This window comes from Peromyscus eremicus, chromosome 7 (genome assembly GCF_949786415.1).
Source record: "Peromyscus eremicus chromosome 7, PerEre_H2_v1, whole genome shotgun sequence".
NCBI classification, from domain to species: Eukaryota; Metazoa; Chordata; class Mammalia; order Rodentia; family Cricetidae; genus Peromyscus; species Peromyscus eremicus.
The window spans coordinates 30,650,830-30,676,329 of NC_081422.1; the positions used below are offsets into that span (position 1 = coordinate 30,650,830).

Consider the following 25,500-nt stretch of genomic DNA (forward strand, 5'->3'; position numbering starts at 1 on the left):
TGCTCTCCATACTGCCGAGAGGCAACACATTCAGGCAAACCCATCCTGCTCCAAGCATACACTCAGCCAATGAGCATTTATTTGTGCATCTGTGAAGTAATATAGGAGATTCATAGACGTGTGTGATGCAGTCCCTGACCTGGATCCTGACCATTGAGGTGGGAAAGAATCTGTGCTTAAATTTACATGTGGCTACATGCAGTCTTATACACACATACAAGGACAGAGTGGGGGGCATTATAGATATTCAATGCATTTTTCTTCTCTTCCCCCTTCACACACACACACACACACACACACACACACACACACACACACGTACTCATGCATGCACATGGGCCTTCCAGAAGCACTGGTTCCTACTTGGGAACTGGATGTCTACCAGAAGTAAATGCAAAGCTTCTCCAGCAATACCAAGCCGGCACCTCCTCTTCCTGATCCTCCCTTCAAGGACCAGAATCCTCCTCCCTGTTCAGGCAGAAGCCTAACCAGCTATGCCAGAAGCTCATAGAGCACACTATGCATGATGGGACTATCTGGAAAGAGCAACAGAGAGCAAGGAATAAAGCACACGGGCTTCTCTGAACCTCAGTCTGTGAAATGGATGTGACCGCAGTACTATGCAGGGTCGTCAGCAGGATTACAGGGGGAACAGCCTGAGTACATCTGTGTGGGATGTGATCCCATGATTCCCAGATACCCACATCTGAGGATGTGCAAGTCTCTTGTATAAAACGGTATATAACATTTACACAGGAACCACCCGTATTCTCTCATAGACATAAATCATCTCTACTTATAATATGTAATGTAATATAAATGCAGTGTAAACAATTACTGTACCATATTGTTTAAGGATTAATGATGAGTAGAATATGCATGTTTGGTACAGGCAATTTTCCCTAAATACTTTTGATGTATGGTTGGAGGAATCTGCTGTGCAGAATCTAGGAATGTAGAGGCCTGTCTGCAAGAGCCCAGAAATTGCTAACTATTGTGTTGCTCTAAATCCACCCACTAGATGGGGAGCAACTGCTGCCTGATTCATCCCTGGCAGAGGCTCACGAATGCTTGGTGAATGAAACTGACTTTTCTCTCTGCTACACTCTCTCTAGCCAGTCGATGTTCAGATTCACAGCATTCTGCTTCAAAAATATATCTCAGATATATGAACCACCTCTCCTCCATGCTCACTTCCTTCTTTGGGGTCTTGCCAGTGCTCCCTGGACCATTGCAGCAACCCCCTCATGGAACTTGGCTTTGGCCACTTGTCACAATCCAGCCTCTGGGGCCCTGCAAAAAGTGTCTTTCTGAAAAACAGATCTGGCATCTGGCGGCATACATCTGTAACCCCAGGTTACAAACAAACAGTAGTAGCTCTGTGACTTTGAGGCCAGCCTGAACTAGTTAATGAGACTCCATCTCGAACTAAATAAAATATTAAATGTAAATCTGCTCCTGTGACAATCTACTGAAGTCCCTCGGTGGCTTCCATGCCTGCTGGATGAAGTCCAGCTGCTCAATACGTCATCACGCCCTTCGCTGCAAGGGACCTGCCAATCTTCCCAGTTCCATCTTCCAGGCAAACCGATCTGGCTTTCCAGACATAAGAACGGGTGGTTCCTGGTCTGGGAGTCCTTTATACATCAGAGACCCATGTCCCCTCACCCTGTTGACCTGTCTGCTGAATTTCACGTCCTGCAATAAGAAGGGGTTCAAACGTCATCCACTCCAAGATTTTCTCGGCTGCCCCCTCCTCACACAATGGCGAGCTTGCACCCTCTGCGGCAGTCCCCTTGAGCCTCTTGGACAGCCGCTGCTGGAGGACAAGGAAACCTCTCCAAGTACTCTGGAGCTTGTCAAGGGTAAAGGTCCTGTATCTCCCCTGGGGCCTCCCTAACACAATACCAACATAGCAGAGTGTTCCTTCACACAGGAGGGAACCCACAACCCAGACCTGAGAAGGAACGATGCTCTTTAAGCTTCACCAGGTCTACCCCTCAGGCCTAATGGATCCGTTAGCTCTCTCTCAAGGAGGCATTTCTTTTGTCTCAAAGTCAAGCCCTCAGGAAGAGGGCAGGTGTCCCTGAGTATTTTGGGATGAGCAGAGGGGGTAATTTGGCAGAAGGGACTTTCTGAGGCTCTGTAACTAGTCTCTCCCTTGGGAAAACATTCACTGGTCCTCCTCCTCCATGTTGGGAGATCTTATACCCTATGATCTGGGGAATACTCCATTAAGGGGAAGTAGGCTTAGCTGTTACATCTGGGGAGAAAAAACAACAATCTAGATGGAGCCAAAACATTGACTGGAAAAATGAAGAAAAAAAAAAAGTAATGCAATTAGTGAGGGAATAACAGGATGAAAGCACGTTGGCCCGTTCTGTGAGCCTCCAAGACGGAGATGTAAGAGAGACAAACAAAACACCCCACTCAAAGAGCTGGGTGGGAGCCTGGAGTACTGCTGCCGGAGTGATGATGCACCGTATGTGTCCCGGGAAGCATCCCTGTGCTCCCTGACCACTTTACACACTCACTCTGCACTGTGGAAGCTTTGGCCTGATCTTACACCCAGTCATTGCTCTCAGTGAGCTGCTCACTTATTCAGAAATCCCAAGCACCACACTCACCTTGGCCAGAAGCATTCTAGTCAGTGACCACAACATACAAGATCCTAAACCAGGTGTGGTGGGGATTGGAAGAGAGCGAGATCTCTTCCCTCAGGCTGTTTGGCATATGTTAGGGCAGTTGCCCGGTACATTCGAGTCGCTGCTGTAAGGAATAGATGTGACCTACTGGGTAGTCAGCTTTTTGTTGCTACGACAGACACTGAGAAAATCAGGGTCTGGGTAGGGGGAATGGCTCAGTTGATATGGTGTTTTGACACACAAACATGAGGACCTGAGTTCAGTTCTCTCAGAATTCATGTGAAAAAGGCATGCACCAGTAATCCCAGTCGTGGGGAGGTAGACAAGAGGATCTGCTGGGCTCACTGATCAGCCAGGCTAGCTAAATTGATGAGCACTGGGCTCAATTAGAGACCCTATCTCACAAAATAAGATGGAGCATGATTTTAAGATACCCAACACCAACCTCTGGCCTAAACACACATGTATACGCACACACACACACACACACACACACACACACACACACACACACACACAAACAGAGAAATTAATTAATTAAATTAAAAAATAAAAGAAGAACGGTTTCTCTTGGCTCATGGTTTCAACCCATGTTCATGTGGTCCTGATGCTGGCAGACCCACGTCACAGGCAGAACATCACAGCAAAGCATGCCTCAGAGAAGACTGTCTACCTTATGCTGGCCAGGGTTCCAGTGGTCTCTTCTAGGGCACACCTCCAGTGGCCTTACTTCCTTCTACTAAGCACTACCTCCCAACAGTGCCACATGATGGGTACCACGACTTGACCATATGGTCTTTGGGGGGATAGTTCAGATCCAAACCATAGCAGCTATGTTGCCAGCATCTCAGTGGGGATTCCTTCCAACATCCCAGCCCTGGTTGACAGACTGCCCTAAAGAGCCTGCTCTATACCCAGTGTTGATGTTCTGTGATTACTCACTTACCTCTGGCGCATCTACATTTATCTCCCCGAGGAGCAGAGCTCCGTCTTTCTGTATCTTGTTCTGTATATACAGGGCCCTTAATGCATGGCCTGACCATAATTTTTCAACAAACATTCAAGTGGGAAGTCTGGAGAAGATGTCCTTGTCCAATGGAAGAAAACAAGGCTTTACAATTATACCAATGCTTCATCCACCCTCCCCTCCTATCTCTGTCCTGGGATGAGGGTTCCCAGAACATTACTGAGGTCTGGAATTATACCCTAACTCTCCCACCCGCCTTTCTGCAGTCGGGGCTGTGCAGGGTACACATATGGCAATCCTTGGAGCTCATTTCTTCGTCTCCTCCTGGGAGGCGATGGAATTGAGCCCACCTTCTCCGCACTGAGTAGCCATTTTTGGGTTGTAGATGGACCGGGGCGAATTCCAGCAAGACTCAGTGCTGAAGCAGCTGGAGGTCCTCAAAGAAGAGGAGAAGGAGTTTCAGAACCTAAAGGTAGGAGCAGCCGCAGTGGGTTTGGACTACAGGGACGATGGCCCCATCCCTTAGGTAAACAAAGCACTGCAGCAAGCAGAATGGAAGGGCTCAAGGCCAGCCTGGGGACGGGTGTCACCGTCAAAGGGGCGGGGCTGAAAGTAGCTTCTCTCCTTGCCCCGATACTAAGAAACTGAGCTAAGGCTGGGTTCCTGCAATTCTCCTCTCCCACAGCCTTGTAACAAATAGATTTTAAAAATAAGTATTCGTGTTCTGGGCAAACACATAAAAACAGTTAAAGGCTGCTTTTCCAATGATCTTGCATCACCGTGATGTAAACCAGGTCCCTCCTGACAAATGAGCACGTGCCAGGCTCTGCTAGCATCCCGGCCATGCTACCCTGTCCTGTATCCTGGTCAGCACCCTTCCTCCCCAATCCTTTCCTCCTTCCGTGCCTCCCCTGTGCAAAGCAGGACTGGTCAGCCCAGCCTCCTGCCACAGCCAGTGCAGGCTCCCTGGTGAAATGCCTCTTGTTCTTGCCTACCCAGGACCCCACCAACGGCTACTACAGCGTCAACACCTTCAAAGAGCACCACTCAACCCCAACCATCTCCCTGTCCAGCTGCCAGCCAGACCTGCGTCCTACAGGCAAACAGCGAGTGCCCACAGGCATGTCCTTCACCAACATCTACAGCACCTTGAGTGGCCAGGGCCGCCTCTACGACTATGGACAGAGGTTCGTGTTGGGCATGGGCAGCTCTTCCATCGAGCTTTGTGAGCGGGAGTTTCAGAGGGGCTCCCTCAGCGACAGCAGCTCCTTCCTGGACACGCAGTGTGACAGCAGTGTCAGCAGCAGCGGCAAGCAGGATGGCTATGTGCAGTTCGACAAGGCCAGCAAGGCCTCTGCCTCCTCTTCCCACCACTCCCAGTCCTCTTCCCAGAACTCCGACCCCAGTCGACCCCTGCAGCGGCGGATGCAGACTCACGTCTGAGGATCATGCACTGTGGCGGGGATGGGCCAGGGGGGGAGGACAGGGCACATCTTCGTTCTCCAAGGACTGGGGCTACTTTGCAGAGGACCCTAGGACTGGCCGCCTCTAGGGTGACCTCCGAGCACCTCTGCCACCACCTTCCTCCGAAGCTCTAATCAAGCACAAACCTGTCTCCCAGGCGGGAAATAAAGAGGATGCAGCTGAGTGCACAGTGCTCAGGGCTTTGGCCCTTGCTCTTCCCTGAAGGTCCCTCAGCCACCCTGTCCTCCCACAGGCACTAGCGGCAGCTAGAACTCTGCTTTTATGAAACTGCCGTCCACTCTCCTAGTTCCTCTTGCTGCCCATAAGCCATCCCTGGTGTCTGTATTCCTTACAGCTTTGGGGAACGGAGGATTTTTTCCCAGCGCTGAGTTGCTCCAGAGACCCCAGCTTTCCCACTGTGCATAGCCCATCCCACAGAGGCTGAGGGTTGAGAAATGACCCTGGCCAGCGGAGCATCGGCCTGGGCACCCACCCCCAATTTGTCTGGTGTTTTGTGTCTATATTCTGTTCTTGGACTTGATGCCTCTGAGCTTGGTGGTGGGGCTGGCCCGTCAGCCCAGTGTCCTCAGAGCTGAGGAAGGGAAGGAGGGAGAATGTGAATGCCTGGAGAAGACCTGGCCCAATACACCCTGTGCCAGGCTGTACAATGCGGAGCCCTCGCCCTCACCCTCACCCCTGCTTCGTGTTCTCCCTTCCTTCCTGCAGCACAATCAAGCTGATATAAGGAGTGTGAGAACTTCTCTGGCCAGGGTTTGGTGAGCAGTTGCCGCAGAGTGCTTCCCGGGAGGTGCGGATTTGAGGGCCTGAAGGACAGGCTAGAGGATGAGACAGACTCTTTCAGCTGATGAACACAGGGCACAATTATCCATTCTCCGGTGGACTGGACTCTCTGTGCAAGGGGAAACGTTTTTCTGCACCTCTCCCTCCCATCACTCCCCACTTAAGAATAAATGGTAGGGCCGTTATCTCCAACCAAGCTGTCCTGTGCTTTTGTTCCTGCAGAGCCACAGGAAGACTCCAAGAGTCCAAGTGCATTGTGGGAACCCAGGGGTGTTGTTGGTTTGGTTGGGTTTGGATATTCTTCACTTCAGTTTTTCCCAGGCAGGGAAGGTCATTGGTGGGGCTGGTTATGGCCATAATAGAACCTACAGGTTGACTCTCTTTGGATTACATCAGCCAAATAACAGGTCTTGCCAACCTTGGTTCCTGCCAAATGCAGTGAGTCAATACCATCACTCGGGACGCAGGCCAGATCCTTCTAGAATTTTGTCTCAGTAATATTCTGTAGGGGCATTTTCCTCCACTTTGGAAATAAGAAGCTGGCCCTCTTGAAAGGCCATAATCCACCACCAACACTCTAACACTCAAGTACACACACACACACACACACACACACACACACACACACACACGAGTTACCTTTTTTTTTTTTTTGGTTTTTTGAGACAGGGTTTCTTCGTGTAGCCCTGGCTGGCCTGAAACTTGCTTTGTAGACCACGCTGGCCTAGAACTCAGAGATCCACCTGCCTCTGCCTCCCAGTGCTGGGATTAAAGGTGTGTACCACTACCGCCTGGCCAGAGTAAACTTCCAAACATCTTCATAGCAGACAGGATGGATAAATGAATTGGTGTTCTAGTACAAGGAGTGGGGTTCAAATGGAACTCTGAAGAACCAAATTGTCCTCAACAGCTTTTGACTCTTCCTCTGCAAGCTTCTTGGAAGTCCTTACCAATCATGAGATCCTTCATCAGCAAGTCTGTGCCTCTTCCACACACAGTTTCCTTGAATGATCCTAACCTTAGATCTTATGCCTAGCCTTCATAGCTACTCCACTCAGAGTAACTTTCTGCTTCAATTATATTTCCTATTGCTTCAAAACTTTCTCGGTTTCCTTGATATCTTCCTCTGCAGTCCCCAAGCCAGAAGGATTAGAAACCCATTAGAAATGAAAGTATTCACTGGAGCCCTGCATCCTGCTCCTTGTACCGTCTTGGCTTGTCATAGATTCCAGGATTGTTGATTCCTGTCCCCTCTAGGCTCATCTCAGAAAGCTTTTCCTCTTCTCATATGCATTTACCCTTTGCCAATGGAGGACAAAGGCCCACGACTACATGTAAACTGTCTTGATGTAATGGAATAAGAAAGGAGTGACTTAAGAGGATTGGCCCGTTAATTTCTCCCGATCTTTCCCACTTGGACATGGTGGGATAAGCTACTTCCTAATCCTGACCATATCTCACTTTACCCTATACACCCCCTCTCTCTTTCTCCTCTCTCTCTCTCTCTCTCTCTCTCTCTCTCTCTCTCTCTCTCTCTCTCACACACACACACACACACACACACACACACACACACACTGAACTAATAGGGTAGAAGTATCCATTCTTTCCTGGAATCAGGGATTATGGCACAATAACCATAGCAGGAAAGAAAACTGTCCCATGGAACAGAATGAGCCCAGCACCCTCTAGGACCTCGACACTCACAGAGAAAAAAAATGTGGATAATCATAGAGGATGAAATGACAGCACCAAGATAACCACAACCAGACTAGGCTGTATGCTGCGCAACTTTCCCGTGCACAAACACATTAAGAATTGCAGAAGAAACAGGTCACCGGTACACAGTGCTTGTAAGGGAGTACAACATGGACAGAAAAGCATACAGTGAACTGGACAATTTTCTGTAGGTGAAGCTCCCTCCACTTGCGGTTGCGGGTGGGGGTGGGGGTGGAGTTCTCTGGAGCATTGAGAAGGAGCCCAAACATGTTCATCTCTCAGTTGTCTCCAGCCTTGCTGACTCTCACAGGAGTGGAGGTAGAGAAAAGGTAGGAGGGGGAGGAAGTGGGAAGCCCCGAATTCTCCCGTAGGTGTTTTCCTGTGGGATAGAATGAGTGTTCTACGCTCGCGTTTTACTGAATCCTCCTCACACTTTGATAAAGCATCTTCATCTTTTACATATGTGGGAACGAGGCTGAAAGAAGCCAAAAGACTTGCTCAAGATCACAGAGATAATAAGCAAATGTAAGATTTGGACACACATGCCGGTGCACGATGTATCCATGACACCGAGCAAGCTCAAAGCCACTCCCTAGAGTACTGGCGGAAGTGGCTAACAGTGCAGGTCACATGCCACTCAAGGGCTGGCTGAACAAAGACAAGCCACAACTCCATCAAGGAGGCCGGCCTCCATCCTCTACCTTAAGTCCCCAGATGACCTGGAAAGACCACGAACTCCCTGAGAAACAAAGACACTCTGTGTATCACCCCCCACTCCAGGCCAGGATCCAGTTTTCTGATAGTTGGGACTTCATTATTGGCTCAGAGTCACTGGACAGGAGCCCAGTTTCTAATTCTCAGGCTTGCTATCAGTCTGCAAAGGCTGGGGTTATTTCCACTGCCCTTCAACTTCCACAGAAAAGGAAGTACTCTCGAGTGAAGAGCTAAAATGCCACCACGCGGAATCTATTTCTGAGAAGCCTGTTGAAACAAGTCATTATACAGCATGGGCCTAGAAGCCACCTTTGAGTTTCGGGAATCCAAAACAACAAACAATGTAGACAGACCCGACGATGTGTCGTCCTTGGATGGTTTCTCAGAACAGAGAAGAGTTAACAGGAAATTCATCCCTCACTTCCTGGATGAGGAGGAAAATATGCTGGGTATGACATTTGCTATTATGGAGCAGGAAGTGAAACGGAAGGGTTCACATCCACCAGTTTGATTAGAACTTCCCAGGAATGTGTGATATGTGATGGCGTCCATCAAGAAAAAATAACAAATGAAGGGAAGTTCTGCCCTTAGAATCCTGCTTACAAAATTTCCCCATAAGACAAACTTTTACTATTTTTTTTTTCTTTTGTAGTATGAAGGATCAAGCCCAGGGCTTTGAGCAGGCTAGGAAAGTACTCTATCACTGGCCACGCCCTACTCTCAAACTCTTACTAACTGTATAGATACTTAAATTTTGTCTTTTTTTTTTTTTTTTTCCCAGAGCTGAGAACCAAACCCAGGGCCTTGCGCTTGCTAAGCAAGCGCTCTACCACTGAGCTAAATCCCCAACCCCAGATACTTAAATTTTAAAAATCTTAATTCAAATATAAATTATTTAAAGGATCTGTAAGTTTGTCTATTAAGGAAAAAAAACCCACACATTTAGACCTAAACTGATTGACAAGGATGTGAAATCTCAAATTTCCCTTCCGCTTTACAAAGGTCTTTCGGAAGCATCTTAGCTGGGTTGGGTTTAGAAGCTGTAACTGCACACCAGCCATTGTCAGTTCTAGCATCAAAACCTGCAGCCACCCCTGGTCTCTGCGGATAAAGAAGGCTCTGGTCATCCCTTGTGTCTCAGTCTTCCTAGCCAGGTCACAAACAGGGAAAAACGAGGAAATGTCAAGTTGCCCTTCTCTACTGAAAAGGATTATTCTCTCAGATGAGCAGGTGTTTGCTCCTGGATTATGGATTCTCTCCCTCCATAGCTGCTGTACTTCCTTGAGACACCTCCCCTCCTGCCTAATCCGGATCTGGCATGCACTGAAAGCTTTCGTCACAAGCCTTGCAGTTTAAATCCTAGCACAGCTCTCCTTAACAGGCCCTTTGTGGAGGACAAGGGTGTAGCTCAGTGGCAAGGTGCTTACTTAACTTATGCAAAGCCCTGGGTTTCATCCCCAGAACTTCAAAACAAACAATAAGTAAACAAATAGCCTTTTGTGAACATATATCATTCACAGGATACACCGTTGAGCTGTGGTGTACAACCTTGATTTTATATACACATTATGTGTCCACTACCCTAAGGGGGATTTTTTTTTTCCACTCTCCACTGAGCTATACCCTTAGCCAGCCTGGCAGTAGGTGTGCCTCTATCAATATCCACCTGTCACTCCCTGTACCCAGTCAGGGCAGGGACATCCTGAACCCTGATCAAGAGGACCCCTTAAAGCCAGGCAGTGATGGCACATGCCTTTAATCCCAGCACTTGGGAGGCAGAGGCAGGCGGATCTCTGTGAGTTCGAGGCCAGCCTGGTCTACAGAGTGAGATCCAGGAGAGGCTCCAAAGCTACACAGGGAAACCTGTCTCAAAGGAAAAAAAAATCAAAAAGAGGCTCCCTTGAGCTCTCTGACTGGGGAACAACAGACAAAAAAACGAAAGCATCTCTTTCTGCTGCTCCTAAACCCTATGATCCCTGGAATGCAAGGATTCCTTATATCTTGGGATACAATGAGGACATTCGAAGAATGCTCTAATTGTGGTGGTTGTGGTGGTGGTGTGTGTGTGTGTGTGTTGGGGGGAACGGTGAGTCTAAAGAATTAACACCCAAAAAGATTAGAAAATGAAGTCCGGAAGCCACAACTTCATTGGGAGAATGTGAGTCCTGTGAAATCTGTCCCCAGTTAAGCAAGAGGAAAACATTATTCCACGTAAGAAGCCGAGTTTAGGAAAGGATTCATCCCCCAAGAGTCACTGCCAATTAGGCAAAGAGGATATAAAGGGGACTAAGTTAAATATACCACCTTCACCCCTTCTGCATGGAAATTTAAGGACCAGGGCTGTGTTGCCTGGGCATTAAGAAACTGCATTCTTGACACTAAGTGGGTACTGAATTTTGGAGAAATTCCGAAAAAACGCAAGTATAGACGAAGTGATGCCGGTGAGAGTGACAGCGGGATTTCCAGGTAACCTAGTCTGAAAGTTTCTCTGGTTCACCTGTCACACAAGGGCTACATCAGTACAGCAAATCCACAGCGGAAGGACGAGCCAGAGTACCTGTCAGACTCCAACTTCTACTCCCGAGATTCACCTCCTCAGGTAGAGAAGCTCGATGCTTAACAAAGAGAAAACCTCACTTTGAGACAAGTGAAGTGTTAAAGTTCATGGGAGATGTAAACGGTGTTTTAGGAAGTCTCTGAATCACAGATGGCTCTGGAACAACCTCGTTCAGTAATTGCAACTTTGGTCCTCAAGAGGTGTTTCGACATCTGGGCCTCCTCTCATTCTCTCTGCCCAGCTCCACCCAGCTCCATCCTCTCCACCCTCCCCATCTTTCCTAGAGGGAAGACATGCTTCTGTACACTTTACACTGTCAGCCCTCCCCAGGAATCTGATATGAGCAAGCAATAACACCTGCCGCCCAGAGTTCAAGTTTCCCCAACCTTTCCGCCAAACACTAGCTGTTCTTCCTGCTGTCCTTCTAAGTGAAGAAGCTGGGGCTTCCAAGTATCTGGGCTCCTCCCAAATGGGGCGTGAGCTCTAAGATCATTTTCCAACTTTGCTTTTTCATCCCCCTTCCTTTTTGAAACAGTTTTATGTAACCTAGGCTTGGCTTCAATCTGGCTATGCACCCAAGGATGACCTCGAACTTGGGATCATCATACCATCATTTCCCAAGTGCTGGGGTTGCAGGTGTGGGTTGATCACATTCTATTGGTGTGGTATTGAGAATCTAAGTCAGAGCTTTGTGTGTGCTAGGCAAACACCTTCCAACTGAATTGCATACCCCTCCCCCACCCCTCTACCGTATTTATTGTTTTGTTTTTCAGACAGGGTATCTCTTTGTTGCCCTAACTGTCCTGGGAACTTCTCTGTAGACCATGTTGGCCCTGAACTCGGAGATCCATATGCCTCTGCCTCCAGAGTGCTGGGATTAAATGTGTGCATACCATCATATCTGGTCAGCTTATTTCTTGGGCACAGAAATCAAAAGATCGAGGACCCCCTGTGAGCACCATTCACAGGCCCTGTCTGTCCCTTAAGGTTTGAACTCATATTCTGTGTTCGTTCACTATCAATACATTAGAAGGGGGGGTCTACGAATGTGAACTCCAGGCTTGGAGAACTAAGTGGTCAATTTCAGCTTTAAAAGACTTAATTTATTTTAAACTTATGTGTCTGCAGCATGAGCATGAATCCAGATGAAGGCATCAGATCCCCTGGATGTGGGTTATTTTTAATTTCCATGTTGGCAATTTTGGGTTGCCACATTTTAACTCTGTAAAGATGAATAAAGTCTGGTTCTCAGCAAAAAAAAAAAAAAAAAAAAAAAAAAAAGATCGAGGACATGGCTGCTCCAAGGTATGATTGAAGGGAAGGTTTTTATTGTAAATATGAAGCACAGTACAGCCAGAGAACAGGGAGAGAAAGTAGTAGACTAAACAAGGCCAGCAGAATGGATGGGGTCATGGGGGGGAGTGGGGGGGTCGTGGCAGGGAAGATCCAGAGAGAAAGAGAGGAGACAAAGAGAGAGAGCAAAGAGTGGAGGACCGATAGAGTGGGGGCCAAGAGAGGAAGATTGAAGAGAGAGAACCAAGAGGGTGCATGGTCGAAATGGCAGGATTCTATGGGAATGAAGCTGGGGAAAGGGAAGCTCGTGACCTGGAGAAGTTTAGGGTAGAGGGCTGGGTGAGAAGAGCAGACAAGGGCCAAAGGTAGTTGCGATGCTGAGGGAGCCTGGAGACCCGATGCACTTTGGTGTGCTAATGGGCACCACAGACAGCCCTTGGTCCCTGTTTCCTTTCTTTCTTTTTCTTTCTTTCTTTCTTTCTTTCTTTCTTTCTTTCTTTCTTTCTTTCTTTCTTTCTTTCTCTTTCTTTCTTTCTTTCTTTCTTTCTTTCTTTCTTTCTTTCCTTCCTTTCTTTTTTTCTTTTCTCTCTCTCTCCTTTCTTTCTTTCTTTCTTTCTTTCTTTCTTTCTTTCTTTCTTTCTTTCTTTCTTTCTTTCTTTCTTTCTTCCTTTCTGGTTTTTTGAGACAGGGTTTCTCTTTGTAACAGTCCTGGCTGTCCTGAAACTTGCATTGTAGACTAGGCTGGCCTCAAACTCACTGAGATCCATGACTGCCTCTGCCTCCCAAGTGCTGGGATTAAAGGTGTGTGCCACCACCAACCAGCTGTCCCTACTTTCTTTGGACCTGACACTGAGCAAGGTTTTTGTTTTTGTTGTTGTTTGTTTGTTTGTTTTGTTTTGACAAAGAATGAGACAGGGAAAAAAGTAGATGGAGTATACACACACACACACACACACACACACACACATACACACATACACACACCTTGATTTATAATGGGGTTATATCCTGATACACTTCTTTGTTGGTGATAAATAGTATAAGTAAAAACATACATTTAAGCTAGGTGTGGTGACACAATTTGTAATACTATCACTGAAGAGGCAGGATTGCCGCGAGCTCAAGGTCAGCCTGGGTTACAGAGTGAGTACCAAAGCTAGCTCAGGGTATACAGCAAGGCCCTGCCTCAAAAAAAAAAAAAAAAAAAAAGCAATAATACGTCTAGCTACAACACAGCCCAGAGTAGAACACCATGGGTTTCCCCCCATGACCACATGAACGGCTCTATGTGCTGTGGGTCACTGCCCTTGCCCAGCATCTAGGGAATATTGTTACACACACACACATCATTAGCAAGGAAGATCAAACTTCCACTGAATGCGTCCTGATTTCACAGTGGAATCCTCATTAGTTGAGGGCCATCTGCACACACCTCCAACTTTTCAGTTCAGATCTAATTTCCTAAAACCACAGCCTGTACAGAACCAAGGTGATTTTGAACTACCAAATCATTTTCTGTAGCTATAATTAAGATTACAAAAAGAAAATCAGAAGGCTTAGAGGAGCGCGCATCAACTATGAAGCTGTGCTACTCAACCACGTTTAGGAAGCTGCTGTTACATTCCACATACCACTAAAAATGAGTGACTTCACCCTCCGAACTTTTCTCCAAGAATCCCTAGAGGCGGCAGGGATTCTTAACTTAACTTAAAAACCACTGCTGGAAAGTGGGTTTGAACTCAGTCCACTGATTATCCAAAACCTTCCTTACACACACACACACACACACACACACAGAGTCTCTTAAGCGTGTGGGTATGATTCAAGACAGGCTTTTCCTACCAAGTGGGTTAACTCAGTTCGGGGGCAAGTATTTGGTCCCACAAATCTAGCTCACTGGTTCCATACACTCTGCAGCGTTTTCCATTAAGAAGGCTGCTTTACAATCCCGTTATTTATAACTCGCTTTACAGTCCACGCAATGTCTTTACAATCGTGCTCCCATTAGATCCTTAGGATTTCATTGTGAGACAGGCATGGGTAATCGGTATTTTCCAGATGGAGAAACAGAGGTTTCTTCAGCTAATTAAATGACCCAGCAGGGAGGGGCCGCTTTTTGTGCGCACACTACACTTAACTGTCTCGCCGACAGTATTGTTTCCAAGTTCAAACTTTTTGCAGACTAGACAGTCTCAGGAGGAAAGCAATTGGATATATACTTATGTCCTCTGAAAGTGTTAATCAAAACCTCAAAGTGGAGGGGCTTGAAAAGATGGCTCAGCGGTTAAGAGCATGCAGGGCCAGACGACCAGAATTCGGTTCCCAAGGATCCATGATGGGCAGCTCACAACCACCTGTAACTTCAGCTCCAGGAGGATACAACGCTTCTGACCTCACATGTGCATACCATTCACAGATACATTTAAAATAAAACAAATTTCTTTAAAAAATTTAAAAAAAAACAACACCCTGAAGTATTTAAGACATCATTTAAGGGTGTTAGCTGAAAGACCTATACTCTGTGTCGCCCAGGACGGTGGTCTCAAGCTGGGAGACTCTCCCTTCGTTTGTAGGGCCTCAGTCTCCCCCCACAACCCCCACCCCAGGAGGAGGTCTTGGTTTGTAGAATCTAACACAGTGGTGAAGACATCTTTGGTTCCCCGGCAGTCGGTCTGTTCCCTTGGGCCTCGTGGGGCGCGGCAAAGCTCCGAGCAGCGATGACACCCCGACTCCCCACTCCACGAGAGAACAGGGGGACCCAGTGCTCAGCCGGATGCCGCGGACTTGGGCGGAGACCCGCAAACGGTCTGGAGGGCGGCGGGCCGGGAAAACTCAGCTCGATGGCCCCGCCCACTCAGCCCGATGGCCCCGCCCAGCCACCGACAAGGGTTGGACAGACTCAGCGCCGTCGAGCCCCCACCCCCACCCCGCCTGGGGCGTAACCTGCGCGTGCGCCTAATTTAACACCGCTCAAGGGCACCGGAGATTAGGATGGGTTTTAATTGCAAACCAGAACGGAGGGTTAAAAAGAGGCCCATGAGAGCTTCCTAGAGTCCAGACTTGCTGTAAGATTTTGATTCCGAACCCCACACCCCCGAAACCCAGGAATCTCCATTTTTCAGTCACCCCAGGTAACTGAAATACGTGGATGGGTCCTTTGGTTCTAAGGCCAGAATTGGGATTGAAGCACGGAGCGCATTGGCAGGAGTTACCCCACCCAACCTGATGTAAACCCAGTTGTGCCCCCATTCTCTCTCCCGCTGCTGCCTTTTCAGGGCATGGTTTAATCAGTACCAGGCAAGCTGGCAGACAATCCCTTCACATAAGTTGGGCTGAAAACTTCTTTCCCAGAACACCAAGGAACTCCATCCAACAACTCCACATCAAAGCTCCCCTCCCAGGCCTGACCCTTGCCGGGTATTGCCTCAGCTTGCACAGTTTGGAGAGAGCTCGGCCCATTCCCACCCCCAGCAAAGAATGGTCTGGGTGGATGCCCAGACACACACTTTGCTGTGTATGCAATCGTGAGGGTCTGGATGTCACCCTAAGATTATCAACTCCCCCACGTACGTGAACTTGTGGAGTTGGGAGGGGCAGCGTGACCCAGGGAGTTGGCTTCTGGCTCAAGTTGAGGCACGTTCAGTATCAGGCAGTGGCCTCAGTCCAGGGCAGCTGGATCATATGTGCAGACAGTCACTTTCAAAGGCCTTGGATGGAGAAATGGATACTCCCTTTTTGGGATAAGCAAAGCCTAGATGCCTAGAGGCACTCACAAACCCCTACAAAGTCTTCCCAGGACGAAGCCTGTAAGATAGCTTGTCCCAGTGGGAGAGAAATGAGACTTCAGACACTATGGTCCAACTGCTTTTCAGAATCCCCTCAGACCACACAGCTCTACTTGAGCTGTTCCTCAGGAGTGCCCTGTTGGATGAGGCTGGCTGTTCTCCGGACTGTTCCAAGGTGGTGTCATCCTGTTCATTCCCTCCCAAGCCTTTCTGTATCCATCGCATCCCGGCTTGGCTTGTCTCAAAAACCTCAAGACTGCAGCTCTTTCTGAGCAAGCCCGGCGGAACACAGCTGTGAGTTCCAACACTCCCTCCTGGCTCCAGATGTAAAGGAACAGCTGTGGGGGTGGCAGTAGGCCCAGCTGGCAGCCGAGCAGGGCCTGGAAGGTGGAGAATAAAGACCAGAGAGCCAAGCAAATGGCAGGACTGAAGATCCAAGGGACCTGGGACAGAAACAGCCTCATTCCCTGGTCCAGTGACTAGCTCACAGGACTTGCCAAGTCCCTCTAGTGATGTCCTCCGGCCCTGCCCACTCCAGCCTTGGCAAACCACACTGCTGCACTCACAGGACCTTCCGCCAGCTCTGTTTTATGATTCCCACTTAATTTGAGAAGAAAAATAGCTTTTTCTGTCTAACCCCACCCTGTCCTGAAAACATGCGGTTCCCAGAGAAGAGGACAGAGGAGGAGATGCTGCCACCTCCATCTGGCACCCTGCACCTCTCCTCCCGTCCTTAGTCCCTGGGGATGCAAGACACCAGGCTGGGTGTCTGAAGATAGGGCTGCTCTGGGCACTGCTTGCTCATACCCTCTGCCAGGGTGGAAATGCTCACCTGGGCACCACCTCAGTACAAATTCTTTTCCGAAATGACTGTGTCCTGCTATAACCTCAGGTCTGTACACTATCGCACTCCCAGCCATATTCTCCCCAACCCGAAAAGACACAGAGCCTCACAAGTGCTTCCATTTTAGGAAAAAAAAAAAATATTTTATTGGTCTTTTGTAATCTCTTTTTCAGGTGAGGCCCCTTCTAGATGGAGCCCCCTTGTCGATGCCCTTCCCATGCCTGCTGGGAGGTAGCAAACCCTCTCTGGAGGACACCCTCCCACTCACTGCCTCCATCCTCCCGGGAGGCCAGCTCTAGGGCAGGGCCTTAACAGGCCAATTTTCTGTAAATTTTATTAAAAAGTGGGCAGGACACTGTATTGTGTCCCTTTTGTGAATGCCACGGGACCAGCCCGTTGCATTTTTCTTCTCCTTAATTAAATAGCATGTTAAATAATCTCTTGTCGCTGGGGCCAGGCGTGTTCGTACGCGCCTTTAATCCCAGCACTTGGGAGGCAGAGGCAGGTGGATCTCTGTGAGTTCAAGGCCAGCCTGGTCTACATAGTGAGTTCCAGATAAGCCAGGGCTACACAGTCAGACCCTGTCTCAAAAACAGAACAAAACAAAAGAACAAACAAACAAGCAACAACAACACAACAACAACAATAACAAAACCACAAACAAACAAACAAATAAAACAAAATAAAAAAAGGAGCCCCCAGAACAATCAAAACCCCTTTGAGCTGGCAGAGAGGGGATGCCACAGCAGCAAGCCCCACCTCCCTTGGCCAGGCTCCTGTAGCCTCAGTGTGTCCACCCTGTCTGGATCTGGACTCCACCAGAGGAGCCAGAGACACAGCCTCTCCTGAGACCTGGCCAGTGCCAGGACACCCTCCGGCACTGAGGGTGAGTTCAAGTGAGTTGTACTGGCCCCAGGCATCCTGAAGCCGTAGACAGGGGCCACTCAGGTGGCAAAGTAGGGAACTGGCATTTACAGCTTTCATCCAATTCAGAAGTACGTGAGGTTCTTGACAGCTCCCATCTCTAGCATCCGCTTGATGGCTACAGCCTCTTGGGAGACATTGTGCCCTGACCCCTGTGGAGACAGCCAAGGAAGTAAGTGAGGGGCCCCCAGGTAGCTCTCTGTCCTCAGAAAGGTCTCCCTCCCCCCTTTCTTGTCCCACACTTCTTGGGAGTTTTCTTTCTTATGTGGGCTCTCAGAAAGGAGACAGAAGTCATGTGGCAAACGCAGAGGATGCCAGCTGGGGTATCCAGATGCCCAGGTCCCACTTCTGACACTGAATGAACATATCCCAAACCACTTTCTGTCCCCGCACCTCCCCGTCACCCAGCATCCCTCTCGTTGTGACTCACTGGGCTCCCAAGCAGGGCTGCTTACCGCCATAGACTTCAGTGTGATCTGTTCGTAGTAGTGGATGGTCTGCTTCTTGTTGTAGGCATCCGGGTAGCCGAAGCCAGCGATGTGCACTAAGTCGCAGAGGTGTAGGGCCAAAGTGATGGCTAGCAGACCTGTGGTTGGCTTCTGAGGGGCAGAGTAGGAGGGCATTTGAAGGAGTCCCAATCCCCTCCTCCACCACCACCCACCTCACACACACTCAGGCTCAGTGCTCTGCCATGGAAATATCCTTTACCTTAGCTGTCCAAAGGGGCAACGGCTAACCAACCGGGCACCTGAGTGCAGCTAATGCAGCCGAGGAAGTGATTTGCTACTCTATGAAATTCTAAACTTTTTGCTGTGCAGGAGCTAGAACCTGGACCTCCTGTATTCTAGGCAAGTGTTCTACCGCTGCTCTACACCCCTGATTATTAAGTTTTAAATTTAGAGATTTAACTATTTATTATTTTTACGTGTATGTGCCTGCTTGAACTATGGGCACCATGTGCATGCAGAAGCCTCCAGGGGCTGGAAGAAGGCATTGGGTCCCCTGGAACTAGGGTTACAGGTAGTGGCGAATTGCCCAAAGTGGGTGCATATAAGAAAACCCAGGTGCTCTGCAAAAGCAGTGAGTGTCGTGAACTACTAAGCCACCCCCTCAGTTCCTAAGTTTTAAATTGTTATATGTCTAGTGGCTACTGTGGTTATCTTGTCAACTTGGTTAGATTGAGATGTACCTACAGAATTACTATAGTACACTTCTAAGGGTGTCTGTGAAGGACAGTAAGGGTTCACTAAAGAGTGAATACTCACCCTAAAGGTGGGTGGCCACTGTCCGGTAGGTAAGGGACCTGTAGGTATTTTCTCTCTGCTTCCCACATGCCACATGTGAGTGCTCAGTTCCATCATGTCCTCCCTGCCATGACTGACTGAAACCTCTGAGACCATGAGCAAAATCAATCTGCCCAATTGTCAGCTGCTGCTATCCAGGAAGAAAGTCTGGTTGACACAGCAGCACACTAGATAATACACCTCCACAGATCTGGGTCTCCAGGGAGGATCATGGCAAGCAGGGTGACAATAGTGACAATCACCATGATCCTGTCTGTGTAATACACCATCTCCTTCAGCCCCCTTCTAAACACATATGTGCAGATACTATTATTAGCCTCGTTTTGTAAATGAGGGAACTGGAGCTTGCAAAAATAAACAACTTGTTCAAAGAGGGGAAGGGGGACCTGCCCTTCTCCTGGGACCTGATGGGTTGACACTCATGGCTGTGGGATCTTTCATAGGATGATATATGCCTCTGTAGGGCAGGATCAACGGTACCTTGCCTGCCTGCCCACCTTACGGGCTGCTGTGAGGATCCTATCCCCTCCACCCCCAATTTATCCACAGCAATGGTCAACTTAATATTCAAACTTCAGAAAACTTGCCCTGCTAACCTCCAACGGCCAACTTTATAGAACATGTCACCTGCCCACCCACCCGAGAGTCACTTCCTGGACTCCATAAGGCCTCTTAAAGCCAATTTTCTCCCAGCATCTCTTTCAATTGTCTTTGTCCCCTGATTGCTTCTTGGTAAGACTTCTTTTTCACCCTTGCTGCCTTTTAAGACAGGAGCTCATGTAGCCCTGGCTGGCTTTGAACTTACTCTGTAGCCGAGGCTAACTTTGAAACCCTACCTCTACCTCTCAAGGGCTGGGATTTCAGGCATCTACTACCACCCCTGGCCACCCCTGCCACTTTAACCACCCTGTGCTCTCTCATCCAGTTTGGGGTCCTGCAGAATCACGTGGCCACCACTTCCTCAGCAGCTCTGCTCCTTACAGTCACTACACTGCCCCTCCTCCTGGCATTCTCTGTATTAAGTAAGTAGAGCACACTTGCCCATTCATCCAGCAGGAAACCTAGAACTGCTTATCCTGCTACACAGCATCTGTTCAGAGCAAGGGCACAGCTTAGTCTCCAAGCACGTGGGCTCAGGCTCACCACTAGGCAGTCACGCTGCAGGCGTCCAACGCATGACGTTGAATAACACAGACAGTCAAGAATAAGCATATTTATTTAAAATCTGGCTAATATTCGCTGGGTATAGTGGCTCATCCTTGTAACCCCAGCACTTGGGAGGATTACCAAGAGCTTGAGGCCAGCCTGTCTCTAGAAAACTAACAGGAGGACAACAAGGGACAGATACTGTTAGAGCAGCCACCGTGTTCCAACTTCGTTATCTTAAGTCCTGCCAGAGACTTAAGAGGCCAGCACAAATATTATCCCCACCATGCAGATAAGCAATTGAAATCCCCCAGTCCTAGACCTGCCTGATAACCATAGTAAGTGGAAGAACCGTGAGTCCTGCCAATGCCTGCTGGTGACCTCCTTCTGCTGTCTCACATGTCCCCATGAGAAAGTCTAAGACACATGGAAAAACTGTCTGTAAAGCTACACTATGGGGTAAACCCTGCCAGCTGTGAAGTACCAGGACACAGAGTGCTAAAATCAAAGCTGGGACTCACAAAACTGTGACAGCTCCCTAAACTGGTTCGCCATACCCATGACACTCCAGACATCAGACTAGTATGTTCCAAGATAAGCGTCTAACACTAACTCCTCATTGACTCAGGCTGTTCTCAAAGATAGGGCCTGTGAGTATGCCGGCAGCTCCCAGTTTACAGGCTCTGACCAGAACCTGCCAAAAACATCGTAAAGTCCAGTGCCCAAGTCCAATCTAGACCTTTCTCTCACTCCTACTTTCAGGGCGCCCCAATTCAGTTCTCCAAAGTACACACTGTCCATCAGGGCAGCACACTACAAAGCCTGTCTTCAAAGGTCAAGTGCAAGATGCACCCTCTCAAGAGTTCCTCCTCACTTTCCACCCGGGACCCCAATCCCCTCCCAGCTTGGTCTCACTGTCACCAGCTTCTCATCACCTGCTTGATCTTTCGAGGCTGCTGTATGGGCAGGCCCAGGAGCTTGTCTGCTGCAATCTCCATAAAGAAGGGGTTGAGAATCCGAATCTGTTTGGGGTTGACATCCCAGATGAGGGGAGGCTGTTTCCAGAAACCTTTGCGCACCTATGGGGCCAGGGTCAGAAGGGAGAGATGAAAACAGGTAAAGACCTGTTTCTGAACTCTAACCCAGCTGGTGGTCTTCAGGCAGAGGATGGGGTCCAAGTCAAGGTTGATACCTCAGGCGCGCAGCAGAATTGAGGTAACACTTGTGCCAGAGATGAGAGACCAAAGGAGGTCGAAGGGTCCCCTTATGAGGAAGGAAGGGTAATGTGGAGAGTGTGGGGTTCTGACCACTACCTGTTTCAGAGATATGCATACAAGAAGGGGCTTGAGCCTCAGACTGTCTACACACTGGGCAAAAAATGCCAGATCAGACAGTTCAACCTTTAACCACATGGCCAAGTGAGGGAGTAGGCTCTTTGTGAGGACCATCAAGAAAGGCACAAAAACACTGCCCGTTCCAAGGTGACTGTGGGACAGCTCCCCTGTTCCAGGGTTTCTCACACACTCTGACGGTGCTCTATTCCAGGCAACCTTCCAGCCCAGAGGGCCTCTGGCTGCCACCCCAACTCCTACAGGCTCTTGAGCTATAACGCAGGGCAGCTTATCAGCAGCCCTATAAAACAGTGCCCTTGGCGAGAGGCCCAAGGCTCTGGCTGTGGAGAGCCTGGTTCACCCTGTCCCTTCCCTTTCGAGTCATCACAAGGCACTCCGTGGGACATGAAGCCCTGACTAGGATAGCATCCCCATAACCATCTCTCTCTCCCTTCGGTCCCAATTTACCCGCTTCTTATCACTCAGGATGGTCTCAATCCAGTGGAAGTCCATTGCCTTGAAAGCTACCAGGACCAAGAGTGTGTCTGGGTTGTTTTCCATTTTGGGGTCGAAGTGGGCCGACTCAGGGTAGAAGAGACGTATGGTGGTCTTAGAGCCCACATCTCCCTCATAACCAGCCACAGGAGCATTGTTCAGTCTGGGCCAGGGAAAGAATATCCATTACTAGAGATGTTGGGCCTTTCGCCAGCCCCCTGTTTGGGACACCCAGGGCCCGAAAAGAAGCAGGAGGGATGGTCACGCACCTGATGACCACATCGTACTTGTTGATGACACTTCCCAGTGAACTGTTTCGCAACCGGTGCCCGTTCCCCACCACAACACAGCGACGACACTCGAGGCTGCCGTGGGAAGAGGAGCGGTCAAACCCAGAAGGAGCCCCTGCTCTGCTGAACTCCCTCTGCTCTGCATCTGCCTGGGGCCCACCTCAGGTCACTTCTAGGTTCTCCTTGGCCCCTGATGATCTGCACGGATCGGGCATGCTAAGCGGCCCTGCTAATGGTCTTACTGACCTTGAGGTCTTGGGCATCAAAGGGAAGTACAAACAAGCCAGCATGGCAAAGACATAATAAGAGGAAGGGATGCATACAGAGTACTACAGGCAACCCCGGCACAAGAGCTGGGTAAGCTGGCACACATCTGTAACCTCAGCACTTAGGAAGTGTCAGAAGAAAAGTGCAGAATTCAAATCCATCCTGGGCTACATAAAGGGAAAAAAAAAAAAAAAGCACGAATAGAGAGAAGAGGAGAAGGGAGGGGAAGAGAAACCCTAGGACACAGCTCCCTTGCCTGTTGCCCAGGTCTGTCTGTTGCCATGGCAATACTTCTGCCTACTCTGGCATCTAGATGCTCAGGCTAGGTTGCTGTGGTTTTCACAATTTTTGTTTGTTTGTTTGTTTGTTTGTTTTTCGAGACAGGGTTTCTCTGTGTAGTTTTGGAGCCTTTCCTGGATCTCGCTCTATAGAACAGACTGGCCTCAAACTCACAGAGATCCACCTGGTTCTGCCTCCCAAGTGCTGGGATCAAAGGCGCGCACCACCACCGCCCGGCTTGCTGTGGTTTTTAGAGTAACTGTAGCTCCTGGAGACAGGCAGACTAGGGAGTGTCAAACTGGCCACAGTGAACCAGCGACCGAAGGCTGGTTGACATGGTACTAACCAAGATGATTTGACACTGGAGCAGGGAAAGGTGAAGGTGCCCAGACTGCAAAGAGATGAACACCTCCTTACCTCTGTATGCTCTCAGGGACAGAATAGCTAGTGATGGCCAACACCCGGAGAAGAAGGTCTTCTACAGAAAGAATGAATAGAGGAAACCGAGACGATGGTCATCAGCATTCTAAAGGGCTGTTCCCGCTCCACTCCCCAGATTTTCTCTCCTTGACACAGGTACCTGAGTCTGGGCAAAAGAACCCAGGCCTGGAGCCAGTGGACAGCAATGTCCAACAGTGTGGCTCACATGAACAGGATATGAACCTCCCACGTGCTTGGGTAGGACAACTCATTATTTTACCACTTCCTTTGGTCCCACAGAACAACAGCTCACAGGTAGTGAGCTGCTAGTCTACTGAGCTGAGCAATAACTTACCACTCCCTTTGGTCCCAAAGGGCAACTCATAGGCCGATGGTGTCTTCACCCAGAAATAATCCTTAAGCTGCAGGAAGATGGGCTTTTCCCTAGAATGGCTACACAGGGTAGGGGTGAGAAAGAGATTAGTCTGGCTGAACAAGGACAGGCCTTTGTCATTCCAGTTTCAGCTACCCTCCAGCCAGTTAGCAATGAGGCAAAACCCCCTCAATCCCGCATTCCCCCATGCCCTGTCCCATCACCAGGTGCTTACTTGCCGAAAATCTTAGAGGCCTGCCTCTCTGCCTCACCCTGGGAGCACGGCTCTTTCTTCTCTGTGATGGGAAAATAAAAGCTGGAGAGAGGAAGAGAAGAGTCAGGAGGCCCAGTCAACTGAGGCCCCGAGGCCAGCATCCCAGGCAGGGTCTACCTCCCTAGTGATGGCACAGAGCTCCTGTGGTACTGGAAAAGGATTACAGAGTTAGCATCTCCTCAACCCAAGTTCCACTTTGAACCCAAACCATGGAGGGTGCAGATCTTTCTGTCCCAGTATTTCCTCTGTGAGAGATCACAAAAACCACCTGGATCCCCATCCCCACCCCTCCCACGCACCCTCATGAAAGGACTCTGGGCTAGCCGCTGAAGAGGTCAGGTCGAGGGTCTCAAAAGCTTCCTGCCTTGCTAGGTACCCTGCCCTTGTATCAGTCCATCTCTGACAAGAAACAACAGAAAGACACAGAAAGTGTACTCACAGTTCAACGTACCTATCTTCTCGGGAGATGGAATACCACACCATGACAGCGACAAGGACCAGAGCCAGCATGGCCAGGAACTTCCAGCCTGCAAGGTACATGCACAGAGGAGCTGGAGGCAGAGACAGGAAGGCACAGCTCCAGGCCACCTTCTCCTTCGCCCATCCCTCTACCTCCAGCACAGCAGTCCCTGGCGTCTCCTGTCCCAGAAGCTGGGACCCAGGTATTTCAGGATGAAAAGAGGATCCCTGGCTCCCAGTGTGACTGTCTACCACCCCTGAAGGAATCCCAAGACACTGCTGAGGATGGCTGCTGGACCCTGCAGCTTGGGGGAGCCCCTGGACAACACTCACGGGATTTGCTGGTCATGTTTCTCAGCAGATAGCAGGGTTCCTGGGGAGAAGTGTCATCCCGGCTGCCTCGGGCCACCTAGGAGGCAGGAGTTCCAGGTGTCAAGTCAGTTTCCACCTGCGCTCCTACCTAGGCACTAGAGCAGATCACACCCCGTGCCTGACCCTTTCCTCCTCTAGGAGCACAAAGCCACGCCATGGGGCGGCCAGCCCCAGGTGATCTTCCTCCTCAGCTCTCAGAGGGCAGTGTGAGGGATCTTGGTGGGGCCCTGCTGCAGGAAGTGGAACTGAGGCCCCAGCCCTCTTTCGGTTCCCATGCCAGACTTACTGACACCAGTGTCCAATGAGGTTCTCCAGCACTTTGACTCAGGAAGAATCAGTTTGGGGGACAAGTAGGTGCATCCACCATTTCTGACACAAAAGTTAACTTATGCCAGATTTTGATTGGTACTTGGTCCAGCTGAAGCTCATCCCATCTGGGGCCATTGCTGCCTCTGGCCCCATTAGCAATCTCTGCAGACTTCAGCCAGGCAGATGCACTGGGACAGATACTGGGAATGAGGACGCAGCTGTGAAGGTCCTCAAGAAACCCTCTTCCCAGCCCTTCTAGATTCTGGCAGTACCCAGGCCTCATCTCCTAAGACACATGGTAAACTCAGGAAGGAAGACTGGTGCAGTAGGGGAGGGGTCAGGGAGCCCCAAGGGTATGGATTTACAAGGAGTCAAGGGTTACTACCCTTGTCAGTGGGCAGAAGCCAGTGAAGTAATATGGGAGGTCAGAAGCAGTAAACTGTTCTATAGACCAACTCCTCTAACATC

General features: G+C 49.4%; 1 protein-coding gene across 11 annotated transcripts in view; it reads right to left on the bottom strand.

Moving 5' to 3' along the window:
* Positions 1-17,452: 17,452 nt before the first annotated feature.
* St3gal4 (ST3 beta-galactoside alpha-2,3-sialyltransferase 4) overlaps positions 17,453-25,500 on the bottom strand; it is a 40,864-nt gene continuing 32,816 nt past the window's right edge. For 5 of the 11 annotated variants that reach the window (XM_059267591.1, XM_059267586.1, XM_059267590.1 and 2 more), the window contains 10 exons: positions 24,685-24,760; positions 24,332-24,419; positions 23,854-23,934; positions 23,601-23,698; positions 23,243-23,303; positions 22,259-22,354; positions 21,963-22,152; positions 21,099-21,242; positions 18,169-18,312; positions 17,453-17,865 (listed from right to left, as the gene is read on the bottom strand). In XM_059267591.1, coding sequence (XP_059123574.1) covers positions 17,779-17,865; positions 18,169-18,312; positions 21,099-21,242; positions 21,963-22,152; positions 22,259-22,354; positions 23,243-23,303; positions 23,601-23,698; positions 23,854-23,934; positions 24,332-24,419; positions 24,685-24,700 — 1,005 coding nt within the window. In that variant the 5' untranslated portion in view covers positions 24,701-24,760 and the 3' untranslated portion in view covers positions 17,453-17,778. Of the gene's footprint in view, positions 17,866-18,168; positions 18,313-21,098; positions 21,243-21,962; positions 22,153-22,258; positions 22,355-23,242; positions 23,304-23,600; positions 23,699-23,853; positions 23,935-24,331; positions 24,444-24,684; positions 24,761-25,500 lie in introns of all 11 variants that reach the window. The other 6 variants (XM_059267588.1, XM_059267583.1, XM_059267589.1 and 3 more) reach the window with 3 other exon arrangements.